Consider the following 15,778-nt stretch of genomic DNA (forward strand, 5'->3'; position numbering starts at 1 on the left):
TAAAATCTACAGCCCTCCTATCAAAGATCCGATATTTTTCCTTCATGACATAGGGCACATGTTTCTGGAAAAAACCGTCATTGAACCATAATCCCAGATTCATGATGAACATCAGCAAAATGACATGACTGATTCTGAAACGTCTTTCTTTTTTGAAATTTCGGTAACGACGACTTTGCAGAACCAAGACTGTTTGATAATACACAATTAGCAGGCTTATTATGTTTTCAACAATAGTGACATCGACGACTTTTCTTTGATTCATTACAGCATGAATCTGAAAGAGCAAATACATTGTCATTGCTGTAGAACTGAAAACCAAAATAACTTCTTCGGTTGAAAAACTCGTGCTTGTAGATAATGGTACACATTGACTCCATAACATACGAAAGCAAAGAAATGCAAACAGCAGAAGCAAAATGTCATAACTCAGGCGATATTTCTCTAGCGCTCGAAAGACATTTTCTTCGTTGGAAGGTTGCGCCATTACAACTGCTACCAGAACCATGAGCACAAAGACTAAAGTTACACCAATCACAACACAAATGTACCAAATGCGCGATTTCATTTGTGACGTTACTTCCGGTTTAGCCAATTCATCATCACATGCTAACAGAGGACTAGATTCATTCACTGAAAGACAGGGTTCGATGGTAACGGATTTTCTCTGTTTTGTCTTCGAAAATATATTTAGTACAAAGCTAATTGATACGAGAGCGTACTGAGCTGTGATTGGTAACAGATACGGAAATACATTCTCGAACACACACCTGACTCGTGTAGCACCTGTGCAATTGAAAGTTTCCATTTCATTGTTTTCGTTCCTAGCACTATCATTTCTTATATGAAATAAGTGTACTTCTTCGGCAACAATGGAATCAAACCAGATACAGACGTTTGACAAAACAACAAAGTTTATACCGTAATAAATGCGCATGTTGCCAACAATGCTGGGCAGTTCGTAGAAGAGGGAGATGAAGAATATCTGACCACTGGCAAATACTATTAATAAAACATTCCAAATTATGCTAACTACGGAGCGTTCGATGTGAAATCCTGAGAAAATTCGCTCGACCCGTAAAATGATACTAAATATAGCCATTGTAAAAACACCCAAATAAAATAATATCAAGAATTTTAATTTCAGTCCTTTTGCGCAGATTTTTTTATGTTCTGCCGGCAACATATTTTCATATCCCTGTTTCCTGATTGCAAACGTAATAACTGTGAGTCCTATGATTCCTCCCAAAACGAAAGTAATGAGGACATATCGGATTGCATTATCGGGGTCCTCGTGTATGCTGTATTGTGATGTTGTAATGGAAATAGACACGAAAACGACCCCGATCAGAAATGCTGCGAGGACGGTGGTAGAGATGCTTCCATCCGGTGAAGTCCATCCTGGGGCTGTCTGGTAGTTAACCAGGGGGTGATTTCCCGCCACAAAAGGGAATATGATTAATGATTTGGCAATGTCTACTAGTTTCTCAATCTGTGAAAAAATATTGCTGACTTAAATTAAAAAAAAAATTGATAAGAGTAAAATCTGAGGCAACATAAACACAAGTGTACCTGCACCTGCTTGAGTTGCCTGTTTTCAGGTACAAAATCATTTAAAAACTGGTCACTATTTTCAAGTTTCCTTGATAAATTTCAAATTTCCTGGACAGATTTGCAGATTGTTAAAAAAGATTAATTTTTTTAATATGAGAATAAATATTTTACCAATTGAAATTCGTTTTAATAAGTATTTACTCACCTTTCTTATCAATGTCCTCATATGGATCGTCTAGGGCGATTATCTAGTGATAGGCCTTTTTCAGTATTTCACAGTGCTACATCAAGTCCTTGTCGAACTTCACAACATAGGTTTTTTTTTAAAAGTGCCCTTATTATAATAAAAAAATTAAATCTCCCTGTTATTTCAATCCTGAATATCTCCTATCAACCTTAGTATTTCAACGATCGTGTGTGAAAGTAATTAAATATTTCCTTGTAAAATTAATACAGAAAGTAGAGTGCTTATCATAGAGAATATTTCTAAGTGATTTCCTTATGGCCAATCAAAAGGTACAATCTTTCCGCTAATTCTGAACATTTGTTGAACCTCAAATTCTGATATTCTTCACGAAATACTAATTGATAATTATAGTTATGGGTTGAAAATTGTTAATATTTTTGTGCAAGACAATACTGTGAATAACCTTTTAACTCGAGAATATTATTTCCAATATTTTATATTTAAATTATACGAGAGTGTATATGCTCGCCAAAATTAATGCTGGCCAAAATTTGTACTTTAAGAAATTGTATACATATACATGTACAACGATATCCAAAAAAGTATTTTTCTCGGTTATGAAATTAATATTATAGATAAAACCAAACAATTACTTGTGAAAATAAGTTGCTGAGAAAATCTGGTAATCTAAGATATAGTGATTCAAGTAGAATGCTTCAAGATAAATGTTTTATTTATACCATATAGTTTTCAATAAAAAGGATGACTGCACTTAAAGACATGCGAAATTTTCGACAAAATAAACTATCAAAATAAGCATTTTCTTTTTAATTGCAAGAATGGTCAACATCCAATCTACAACTTTAATGTAATTACATTTAATAAAAGTGTGTATTTACGAAGTTCGTATCTGTTTTCAAAAGCAAGGGTCATCACAATTTATTGAATCTTGTTTCGATAATGAGGACACCCACTTTTATAACTTCATACATAGTCAGCGCATGTTTGCTAACATGCGCTCAGCTGCTTCTTCTTTACATTCGCTTTCTCTCTGTTGTAACCAAGGGTTATGACATATTGAATATTATAATCAACCACGTGATTTCTTACCTCATGTAACTTCGTGAATACTAAATTCCGTCATGTGACTTGTGAGGCAGCATGTTTTGTGCTAACTAGGACATTGTCATTGTGTTCGAACACGTTAAGTTATCTGGCATTGATATAAATTCTCCTTTAATTACATGGACGTGTCCATATTGTTAATTTCGTTTTGAAACCTTTGTCTGTATTAGTGCCAAACATAATACAGAGGAAGATGGGAAAGAGTTATCACTTTTTTCAAACATGTCATTGTTACTAGTATTTATCAAGTCTAATTTTAGATCCATTCTTACAATATTAGCTCCACCTCTCATGCATATCTAATGTTAGCTGCAATAATGTAGCCCTCTCCGATTTTTTTTAATCTGATATTTTCAGGAGAGGGCTACAATTCCACTGCATCTCCGTAATGGTGCAAATATATTTTTTAGATACGGGCGACTGCAGGCAAAATAAATTGTTTTTGCATTCAACTTACTTCCAATAAGACGGAATTTTTATTCACTATCAACATCATAGCCCTTTATACGCGAAAACCAAGTAAAATAAATATACGTGTTTTCCAGTCGTTCACCTCAGCAGCCATGACAGTTCTCGCGTGATGTACTGAGACTTGCGCTTGAAATTTAGAATCACTTGATAATGTAAATGTCGGTGTTGATAAATGTTTGTGTTGTATGATATAGCTAAACATCGATAAATAAAAGCATTCCAGGTGATATTTTTATCATAAACAGTGATATTTATGCTTATAATGAGGGAAATCCATACAGATCCGCACCCATAGATCCCAAATTCTCATTGGTTGTCCCAAAATAAAATCGATCAAGGTCAGTAAACATGGCGGATAAATTCAAGTTGTGATGTTAACATACACGAAAAATAACCGATATACGGATTGTTCTGTATATTTTTGGATCAATTCATGTCCTGCATAACTACATTTTATGAGTTTAGGTAAGATATGTTAATAAAATACCCACTTACTGATAATTTGAGCCGAAATCTGTGCGGTAGTGAATCACTCCCGCACTTGCACCATTACGGAGATCCTAAGGAGTTGTAGCCCTCTCCCAAAAAAAAAAAAAAAAAAAAAAATTGGAGAGGGCTACATTATTGCAGCTAATCTAGTGTTCAATCAAGGGCAGGTATATGGAACGCCGGGACTGTCTTATATGAGGATTAAACATAAAATGCAGTGTTCTCTTCATTATATGTGGTACTATTTTAATTATATGAAGTAGTTTTTACAGTATATCGTGTGCAACTCCCAGTATATACAGTACTTCTTTCATTATATGATGTAGAAATGTCATTATATTATGAATATCTATCATTATATGAGGTTTTTTTTTATCATTATATGAAGTGCTTTTAACATTATATGCGGCAGGTCTAACATTATATGCAGTGAACACAACAATATATTATGTACTTCTCACATTATATAAAGTATATTCATCAATATATGTAGTATTTCTGTTATTATGATGATGCTGATAGTTAAATATTGACAGGATTCTTTCATAAATACTAAGTATACAAAAGTGAAATAAGGTTAAGATAGAAAAGCAACAGAGAGAACCGAAAAAGACCCAAACCCAGGCTTTAAGTGCAGTCATCCTTTAACTGTTTTATTATTTTCAGTAAATTAGACGTTTGTGCCTCAATGATATATGCCGCACAAACTGTGGCAAGGGGTCTAGGGTAATCTGATAAAGACTTTATTTGGTTAAGCCCACGACAAGTTCTTTCAGCTTCTCACAACAATCAAACAACGCAGTACAATACACCTCTTTCTACACTAAACCTTGGTAACTTTGAAATTCAAACAGGTAATAAATACGTTCCTACTTCCTCGTGGATCTCTGCAATAAATTTAAGCAGTCGATTTTTGCTCCTGGGTATATATATCCAGGCTAAGATAACCAATAAACTTTGCAAATGTCATTATTAAACTAAATTCCGCCATATTTGATGAAAATGATAAAAACATTTATGATAATATACCTTCAAAAACACAGTCGGAAACCCACGGCCTGTCTCGCTTTTCTGAGAAGCGAGGCCGACTGTGGGTTTCCGACGATGCTCCAAGAACAGTGCTACTAAAACCTACCGTAATTCTTTTAGCCAACACTGTAAATGCTTAGAGCTGCAACAAATGTATAATTATCATAAATGGCTGAGTAGTGTCCACGATCTTAATACCGAAGAAGCAGATCCTAATAGAAGGAACAGAAGAGTCATTATGACATGCTGTCACTCCGAAGGTCAATCTCCTCTCAGTTAATCAATTCTAAAGGAAACTTTTTTCGCCCCCTAAAAATTAGGAAACGTTTAGCAATATTAGATCTCATTTAGGTAGTTTTGCATGCTTTTAATGAGAATAAGGAATTCATTACCTAAACTACTATATAAATTGTAATTTGAACTGTTTCATGTTTTTAAAATGTTTTTGTATACTCTAACACAGTCAAACTTCTACATGTATCATAGAGTGAACTTTTGCATGGTTTAGACGTCAGCGTGATATTCAAGTGTTCAAATCATCATGACGTTGCTTAATGAAAATCACATCATTTAATTTTTCTGATTTAAGACCATGAGTTGTGAGAATTAAATTCAATGTAGAGGCTAAGTAAACTTTGTTTGAATTTTACAAGATTGACTGTTTTGTTGTACGTCGCATTCGAGAATTTTTCACTCATATAGAGATGTCACCATATACCGGTGAAGGGTTTTTAAAATTTAAACCTATAATCGACACTCAGGGACATTATGCAGTGAGGATGTTTTAATTTTTCGTATCAACGCCTACCAAGACACGGGGCCTCGATTTTTAAGGTCTCATGCAAAAGACACGATTTCACTTCTTGGCTAAGGAACAATCACTGCTTAAATTTACGTCTTAGGTTTGATGAGAATCGAACCCGGGCCACCCGATCATGAATTGAACACCCTACCACTAGGATACCGTGACCGCGTGAGGTTTACAAGAAATGTTTTTGTAGATGTTCTAACAGAAGATACTTGTAAATGTAAAAGGTAAAGATGATAAACACGCAGTGATCAATCTTATTAATGCAGCAAACAAAACGAATCGTAAACAGGACAAAAACACGGACCTATGGAAACACCAGAAGTGGGATCAGGTGCCCAGAAGGCGTAAGCATCCCCTGTCGACCCGCTGTGAGTCCTATGTATTATTTAAGTAGAAGGGGTACTCCGTAGTCAAATTAAGTATAAAAGTAATGACCTAACAAATAGTATGAAACATTTCAGACAAAATACGACCCAACAATAGGTTGTATTTACAAACATTACAAACAAGTTTTTTTTTTTTTTAGCGACCGTAGACTTTACGAAAATTTGACTTTACCCGGGGGGTTGTTGAAATCCTTGTAAAGACAACTTATTTGTGAGTAGCTAGCCTCGATTCAAAAATTAATCGTATTCAGATCATGTGCTTGCGTATTGATTCAGTTGGGAGACATAAACACCATATGCAGGTGATGTGGGAATATTGCTACATAATTAAGGGCAATAATTGACGATAGAAAAGCTGAAGTCATCCTCTTAATCACATAGTTTAGCTATACGTTGGCCGTTATATGTCTATAGTCAGCAAAACATCCAAATATAAAGTATGTTGCAGGCTCTGTATTGTCTTTTATTTCGAGTTCACTGAGATATATGAATGAAGTAATAACTATCGTTAATTGATAAACGCTTTTGATGTATCTCAAGGCAAAAATGTATCCATTGATTGTTAGGCCTATATTATTACTTGGAGAAATCATTTACGAGGTTAGGTAATGACTAATAAATAAAAAACACTTATTTCATAACTATACTCAGGGAACAATCATATTGTTGCCCCTCGATAGTGAGGAATGCCTGGAAAGCAACAGTTTCCCATGTTTTTCCAGCTGTCTTGGTACAAGTTTGACTATTTTCCTCGTAGTCATGAAATACACATGTAAGCGTAGACTGTTCCAGTATTAGATATGCAAGGGTCAGGGTACAATGTAGGTATTATTTGAATTTGGTCGCTTTGAATATACTCATAGTTCATGGGACAATCAGAGGAATTCGAGAAACTTTGGGCAGTTTGGCAAAAATCTAAGACTCTAGACCGAGTTTTTCGTGGGTTTTCTAAATAAAAGAAAATTCATTATGATTTATATTTTGATGCTTCTGTATTTACAATGTAGATTTAGCGTTACTTAAAAATAAATGTAAGTGTTGAATTTCATAACATTTTTTCTATCTGAAAACTGACTTTCTATACATGTATATCAATTACAGCCAACACTCGTTATTTCGAACTCGATGGGACAGAGAAAATCTTCGAGATATCCAAGGGTTCGAGATATTAAGGGTAAAATACTTCAAGAAAAACCATTTGGGACTTCAAAACACTTCGACATATCCATAGTATTCGAGATATCCGTGTTCGAGATACCGAAGTTCAACTATATCATATCTCAATAGTGTCTTTGAATTTCTAATGCAAATTGCAAAATTGGTTGTGTTTTCCACTTCTCACGGTATTTTCATGTGTTCTTGAGTCAATGTACAAATTTAATTAGTTATGGGTACGGAAAAGATGATGAAGTTCATATAATATCATTGAACATTGGAACCGGAAGAAAACGGTGATTGGAAAGAGTGTTCCGTTCACAAAATCCCATATTTCTTGTTTATACATCTTATAATTAACCTCATTAATGTAAGGTACTCGATTTTGCAGAAAGCTGTCATTGAACCAAAGTCCAAGATTCATCACTGCTAGGAGCATAAAAACATTCTTGATTGACAAACATTCTAGTTTTCGGTATCTTCGATATCGGTAGGACTGCAGCATTAGAACAGTCTGGAAATATACAAGAATCAGACTTAAAATGTTTTCAGCAATGTTCCACGACCCTTGCGATTTGAAATTGAAACCTGCCACTACTCCAAAGACAAGATACATCACCATTCCCAAGGAACTAAACAGCAGAATGTACTCACTTCCAGAAATGTGACGTGGGTTACTAGTGGGTACGCACTGACCATATAAAAGGCCAAAACCGAGGAACACAAGGCCAATCATGATAATGGTGTACATAAGACGGTATATTTCAAGAGATATGTACAAACTGCGTAACTCTTCCTCTTTTTTCTCAGTCAGGATGGCCAGGACGATAATAAGAAGGACAACGACAAAAACGGCCCCAACAGCAGCACTAAGGTACAAAAGTGCTGACTTTCTGCGCGCTCCATAATTGTAGGATGATTGTTGGTCTATTTCGACGTATTCACTATTCAGCAGAGAAGTGCTTTCCCCCTGTATATCAGAAGAGGTCATGAGGAAATTTTTAATCATTGTTCTTTTTGCTGAGGACCAAATTTGAAAGAGAAATCCGATGGAAACTAAGCAGAATTCGGCCACTATAGGCAAGACGTACGGAAATGCATTCTCTGCGAAGCAGACGATAGAAGATTCATTAGTGCAGTTGAAAGATTCCACTCCAAAGTTATTGATTTTTGTTTCATTAAAGTTAAGGTGGAAAAAATGTCTTTCCTGTGCCAAAATTGAGTCAAACCAGACGGACAAATTTGCGACAACGATAAAGATCATCCCATAGTGGACAAGAAGGGACCCTACGATTTCTGTATTTCGGAAGTAACTTATGAACGCCGTCTGTAGACAAGCAAAGACGAAAAGCAAAATATTCCATATAATACTGACGTAGGACCTCGCCAAATGGTAGGACGTGCTTATATTGTGAAATCTCCTAGCCATACTGAGCGCTGCTCGAACTATCAATCCCAAGCAGAACAGCCACAGAAATTTGAGCCTCAGTCCTGTTGGTTTGGTATTGGTTGTATAGTTAACCATTATCTCATTTTCACGCATCTGTCTTCTAAACTTCACCCAGAGAAATACCAGGGCACCAACACCAATGAGAACTACTGTTATCAGGACGAAACGAATAAAGTTATCGGGATCTACGTGCAAAGGCGTGGAAGAAACGAAGATTGTCACAAACGCTATACCGATGAGGTACACAGCAATGGCGAGGGTGGAGATACTTCCGTCGTGGATGCGAAGGCCTTCATTTGTTCTCATTCCATTTCCAGCTGTGAATGGGACTACGAATAAGGAATACAAAATTTCCTGGTATAACTTCATATCTGAAAAGAATAAATTGAAAAAGGTCTGTTAGGATGGTTTCTTAACTATATATCAGTCGAGTGGTGCGCGAGGACTAACCCTTAAATATGTCAGGTGGGTGCAAGCAATAAGCAAAATCAGTCAAATTTGTATGCGAGGACTAATCCTAAAATATTCGCGTTTAGATTACAGACAAGTGTAGGATTGATGTCGGATCATTTTGACGTCATAAACGTTGATTGTTTTCTCTGCACCATCGGACTTTGGCGTTTCAGACCATCGCACTTTAAATAGTGCATCGCGTCTCATAGCAGACGAGCCATCGGACTTCGGCGAGATCATCAGACTTTTAGCGTCCATACCGACACCAAACCCTCGCGGGGATTGGCGAAGAACCATCGGACTTTGGTGCGACCATCGGGCTTTGGAGTCTTACAGATACACATGGATGTGTTTACATATTGAGGACAGACGACAAGTACGTTAATCCGTAATACGTATATATATATATATGACACGAATTTTGATTGAAATATTGCTACTTTACAAAGCGTCGTCACAAAAATAAGGGTATATATTACCAGGCATTTGTGTAAGATACCAGAGGATGATTTTCCTATATACAGGTTACTCTATTGGAAAACGCTTAAATTTCCAATATACAATATTTGGTGTTATTTATGGAATATTAGTCTGCAGAAAAAACAATTTGGTTTTATTTTCATTCTTTTAAATTAAGCTCTCCTCATAGCTTGTTCATCGTTGAAGACACAACTTATTTATTGAGAATAATGTCGGGTAATGACGTCGTTGGTATCTCTGAAATGATTCCAATATCGCTATACATGTATTTATAACAAAGCAAAGAAAACTGGAAAATAAAAAAAATAGTTTTGTATTGCATCTATTCTAAGTGCACAATTTCTGTACATTATTTATTGTAAAAAAAATTGAAATTATGTTGAAAAAAAGTTTGATTATTAAGTTTGACAGTTTTTAAATAAGCTTCAAAAATACTGTTAAATCAAAATATTTCAATGACATAAGTCAGTCGTTTATATTACAAAAATAAGATTTTATCAATTTTAGTAAACCTTGGTACAAGTCACTCACCCCATATAATATTGTTGATAATGTGAAGATACACAATGCATGGACGCGGTCAAAATGACAACTCGTGGAGCTACGCTCTCTCGTGTCATTATGACCACACCCCATCTGGTATCTGCATATAACCAACAATATTATATGGGGGTTACTAATATGTGTTCAATATTTTACATATTACGTGTATGTCCGGCAATGAAAGCGATGATATAGCAAAAATTCTTAGAGCAAATACAAGTGAATAATGAAAATCAATGGCAAGAGAGTGTTACAGATACAAGTAAATACTTCTAAACAATTTTTTATCCTGTTTTTTTTTTTTATTTTACTTTTTAGCTTTGTTCCTTGTCTTATAAACTGAACCTAATTTTTCTTATCGGCACAACGGACAGACTTATCGATCCTCCCAAAAAAAACGTTAAGGAAACTTCACGCAAAGCTTAAGGACCCACCAGTGCAAAATGTTTTTTGGACACTGTCAGAGAAAATTATTTTTTATAAATAAAGTGTTCAATTAATTTATTTTGGCTTTTAAAATGCTTAGAATGCTTGAATTGATTACAAATTGAGTAATATGCTGTAATTTAGATCTAAGGGCAGATCACTCTAACTACAGAAAAATACCACAGAATCAGAACTCTCTAGCATGCAGTGTATAGTGGGTTCTTAAAGCAAAACATTTTTATGCATTAACTGGCTATAGAAAATGGATTTCCTGGATTTTTTCCTTCTACATCTTATTGAAATAAACCATTTTAAGGAACATGAACATGTATGCACACTCTTTATTTCCTCATATTTTCAATTTTCTCTACCTCTGAAGTTCGTTCCAACATTGTATTCCCTTTAATTTCACCCGAGATATTTCATAAGAAAAAGGAATAAACTTACCTGCACTGCTTAGAGACTCTTATATTATATTGAATGTCCGTGAAAGCTAAGTTACCATAAAAAAAGATAAAATCAATTCTTCACTAGAATTCTGTTGTCTTTTATTCATGTACTTTCCGTAATGAAATGATTATCCCGGCACTAACGATATCGTATTACTTCCTGTTCAAGTTATCGTTTGCTAAACGTCAATTAAGAAGTGTGTTTATATATAAAAAAAATGTTTCCCCAATTAAGATACTGCATGGTGGGTAATTCTGTCTTTTTAGAGCCACAGGAAGAGCGATACTTCCTAGTTTTAAATCACATTGTAGTCTGGTTGGGTGGATTGAAGCAGGTCATCCGTTGTGCATGAAAGCATGTACGGGGAAGGGGGGAAGGGGCATCCGGGTATTTTTTTTCTGTCTGACATGTTTACTTTAATTAAACCACGTACGCATATTTTATAAATCTATGTACATTAATTTTTTTTTAATGTATATAGACTTACTTTCAAAAACTGCTAATATCAGCAGTTTTCTGTATTTTTCAGATTAAGATATAAAAGAACACAATACATTGAATACACCATTCTTAAACCGCGAGTCCCTGTGCATGAAAAGCCTCCTATGTTATTGGATACCCATTTTATTGAGTCCGCTAGTGAGGGCTCCCCAGAGGAATGTCAACTTTGCTCTTCCTTCTATTTCTATTTAAAAAAATCTGAACACATTATAAACGTAACCAATGGCAGCTTGAACGGATTCACATATGCAATTTGACTATTAGGAGATCACATCATTTTGATTCGATAGAGGCCTAGGGGACTTCAAGGAATGAGGTACTTACCTCTCTATACATATGTACTGTAGATCTAGGAAAGATAATTTGGACAAATATTCTTCTGAATGGTCATCCTCACAACATCAGGAGTCCTGAGTCCCCACGCTGATTCCCACGACCACGTATAAACCAAAAGGACTTGTCTTTTATATACAGTAATATGATATTTTAAGGCTTTTTATATACAGTAATATAATTTTTTTTAAAACGTGCCAATTTCAACGATTTTTAAAATTTATTTTATTGAGTATATTCAGATACACATAGAAAAACACATTATACACAAAATACACCATCCTAAAACCAAGCGCCTATAAATGCGTATAAACTCAGGAGAGGATGATGAATATATATGGTACATGTACGTCTGTCCGAATTATTATATCTCTTTATATAGAGATACAATTCTGCAGCTAAGCAAAGTCAAGTTTTTTACTTCTTTAACAATACAACATAATGATTATATATATATATATATATATATAGAAAATTGTATTTTTGTCAGAAGGTAAAGTTTTTAAAGATTATCTTGAGAAACAAACGGTTAGAAATCCTCTACGGTGTAATTCTGTATGCTCTAAAGAAGCCGAGTAAATGAAACCATTGCAACTTCCCTGAATGATGAACACGTTCTAAAACATCACCTTACCCAAGAAATATTTAATTTCTTACCTTTAATAATTGTTTCAACCAATCCAAGGCAATAAGCCTTACAATCTTGTGTCACAAGATATCTCTTATTATTATGAAAGGTAAAATACATGTATCTTTAATACATATAATCCACAGGGGCTTAAATTACACAAATAATAAATTCATGATTGTGTTAAATAAGTAACAAGAGGCCCAAGGGCCACATCGTTCACCTGAGCACTTTGGCTAGGAAAAAGCACAAATCAGTTCAGTATTGAAAAGTTTACATGGGGGGGGGGGGGGCTTCAAATTTAAACTACCTGAGGATGTTTCCATATCAATATAACAAATTGCTTTGCTGTTCTTGAGCAGAAGATTTTTAAAGATTTTCTCCTTTATATATTCCTTTGTAAAAATTTGATCTCCCATTGAGACCACACCCTACCCCCGGGGGTCTTCATTTGAACAAACTTAAATCAACACTACCTGGGGATGCTTCCATATCAACATGACTAAACATGACTTTTCTGTTCTTGAGAAGAAGATTTTTTTCCTATTTATTCCTGTAAAACGTTGATCTCCCATTGTGGCCCCACCCTTATCCAAGAGGTCATCATTTGAACAAACAGAAATCTACACTACCTGAGAATGCTTCCATATCAATATGATTAAGCAAGGCTTTGCTGTTCTTGAGAAGAAGATTTTTAAAGATTTTCTCCTTTATATTTCTATGTAAAATTTTGATCCTCCATTGTGGCCCCACCCTACCCACGGGGGTCATCATTCGAACAAACTTGAATCTACACTAACTGAGAATGCTCCCATATCAATATGACTAAACAAGGCTTTGCTGTTCTTGAAAAGAAGGTTTTTAGTTTTTTTTCTACATTTTCCTAAGTAAAACTTTGATCCCCTATTGTGACCCCACCTTACCCCCGGGGGTCATGATTTGAACAAATTTGAATCTAAACTACCTGAGGATGCTTCCTTATCAGTATGACTAATCATGGCTGCTCTAGAGTCGCAGAGTAAGGAATTGATTCTGACGTCGCGGGTTCGAATCCCACTGTGGGACGTGGAGACCGGTCCTTCGGATGAGACCGTATGAACCGAAGTCCCGTATCGCAGTAGATGCTGGCACGAAAAAGATCCCTCACTGCCTAATGGCCCTGAGTGCCGAGTATAGGTCAAAATTTGCAGCTATCCACCGGCAAGTGGTGGCCTCTCCATATGAGTGAAAAATTTTCGAGAGGGACGTTAAACAATACACAAACAAACAAACACTATATGTAAAGAAAGTTTCCTATCAGTTTCAATTATTTTAGCCCTTTGGTTCTTAAGAAGATTTTTAAATCATGCCACCAAATGTTCACTATTTTTGCATTATCTCCCCTTGAATGAGAGCGTGGACTTTATTTGAACAAATTTGAATCCCCTTCGCCCAAGGGTGCTTTGTAGCAAGTTTGGTTGAAATTTGCCCAGTGGTTCTGCAGAAGTCAAAAATGTGAAAAGTTTATAGACGGACGGACACAAAACGTGATTGAACTTTCAGCTCAGGTGAGCTAATAAAAAAGCAGAACGGATAGGATTTTCTCCCAGACATAACCATAGGCCTGTAATAAAATCCGCGATTTTATTATATGTAATAGAAAACTGAGCGGAAAAAATGGATCATTGTGAAAAATGACCTAACAGTTGCTTTCTCACATTTCTACTCTGAATTTTCTGGATTATGATTTTAATATTTTTCATTACACAACAAAATTTCTACTTTTCTTAAGTATTTAAAGGATAAAGTTTACTTTGTGAAAGTGCAAGGATGTGCCAATCAAACGCGTCCCGAGATTCGTAGTTTCAATAATTTCCAGATAGGCTAAGATAAGTTTTAAAAAAAATTTATTTCCGTGTGAAACGCTATAGCAACATAAAGTCATGATATTATACAGAACATTTGAGAAAATATGAACTTCAAATCTGTGTCCAGGCCCCTTCAATATAATGTTTGAACGAGGGATGATGTACATGGATTTGAGGTGATTTGAAATCAGTCTGTTAATGTAATTTTTGCAAGCGCAAAATATTTCAATAATTAAGCAGAAAATAGAAAAAAGTACTAAAAACTGATTTTTAGTTCTGTATTTTAATGATTTATTTTGATTTGTGGATGTTTAAATTGAAGTACAAGTGAAAATATGTATTTAAACGCGAGTATTGATATAGCTTAGATCTACAAGAAAGCGATTTTGAAATCACTTGTTTTATTAAAACATAAATCATATGTCATTCCTGGTACTTTAATACTTGCCGGATGCAGGAAATCAATTTTTCTTAGATTCATAATAATGGTGTTTAATTATGAAACAGGTGTGCCTCACTAAACTAAATGTTAAATACACAAGTGCTAAATGTACTTAAGATCGTTGTGATCAAATATTTATATAATGCATGATTCCTGGACCTGAATGGATCTCACTTAAAATACAGCTAAATTTTCATTTCTTCACACGAGTAGACTTTTTTTGGAGGAAAAGCCTACTCCAGCATGCTAGAGAGGTAGGAGCGTAGGGACGTTAGTTACTTGTAGGAGTAGGGAAAAGCCCAGATCAGTATCTAAAGAAGAATTCGCTTAAGGTGCTCAGGGATCATCTACAGTTGGATATTACTCTTTCTGGTCGTCCATCCTTTTTCCGAAATGCGCTACAGACCTGAGGGTTCATGTACATGTATTTTGTTTCAGTAATGCTTCATATGATCAATTTAGTTTTAAAAATGTCTAAATGCGCATGCTTTTGGCATATTTATAACATACAAGGAGAGAGTGGTATATATTAAGTGCTAGCTCCTTCAGTGATAAATGTCTCCTAGAATTTCAAAGATATATTAAGATATTTGAGGTTTCTTTACACATACGTTTACTTTAATGCCAAGATTCCTTAATTCGTGTTTGTACAAAAGTAACTAGTCAGTTTACCTATCATATAAGTTTCAAAATGTATTTTTAGCTCACTTCGACGAAGTCGAGATGAGCTTATGAAATACTCCCGGCGTCGGCGTCCCGGTTAAAGTTTTTGGAGCAGGTCCACTTCCAAGTAACTATAAGCCCTACCTGGACCAAATTTAACTTGCATGGATGATGCATCCAGGGATGGACACTAGGTTCGAATGCTGGATCTGACCTAGATTATCCAGATGAGCAACCAGGTTAAAGTTTTTGGAGCAGGTCCATACCCAAATAACTATAAGCCATACCTGGACCAAACTTGCATGGATGATGCATCTAGGGATGGACACTACCACACTTGCTTCGGATGCTGAAT

The 15,778-nt window shown here is 35.3% G+C and overlaps 1 protein-coding gene across 1 annotated transcript in view; it reads right to left on the minus strand.

The window, feature by feature from the left end:
• The window catches only part of LOC133175373 (uncharacterized), a 52,578-nt gene extending 43,546 nt beyond the window's left edge, over window positions 1-9,032 (minus strand). Inside the window, exon 1 of the mRNA XM_061310469.1 lies at window positions 7,426-9,032. Within this exon, the coding sequence (XP_061166453.1) occupies window positions 7,434-9,026 (1,593 nt within the window). The 5' untranslated portion in view covers window positions 9,027-9,032 and the 3' untranslated portion in view covers window positions 7,426-7,433. The remainder of the gene's footprint in view (window positions 1-7,425) is intronic.
• Between the last annotated feature and the right edge of the window lie 6,746 nt (window positions 9,033-15,778).

Source organism: Saccostrea echinata, unplaced genomic scaffold, assembly GCF_033153115.1.
Source record: "Saccostrea echinata isolate AGI-Se365-2 ecotype Australia unplaced genomic scaffold, CSIRO_AGI_Sech_v1 ptg000062l, whole genome shotgun sequence".
Classification (NCBI taxonomy): Eukaryota; Metazoa; Mollusca; class Bivalvia; order Ostreida; family Ostreidae; genus Saccostrea; species Saccostrea echinata.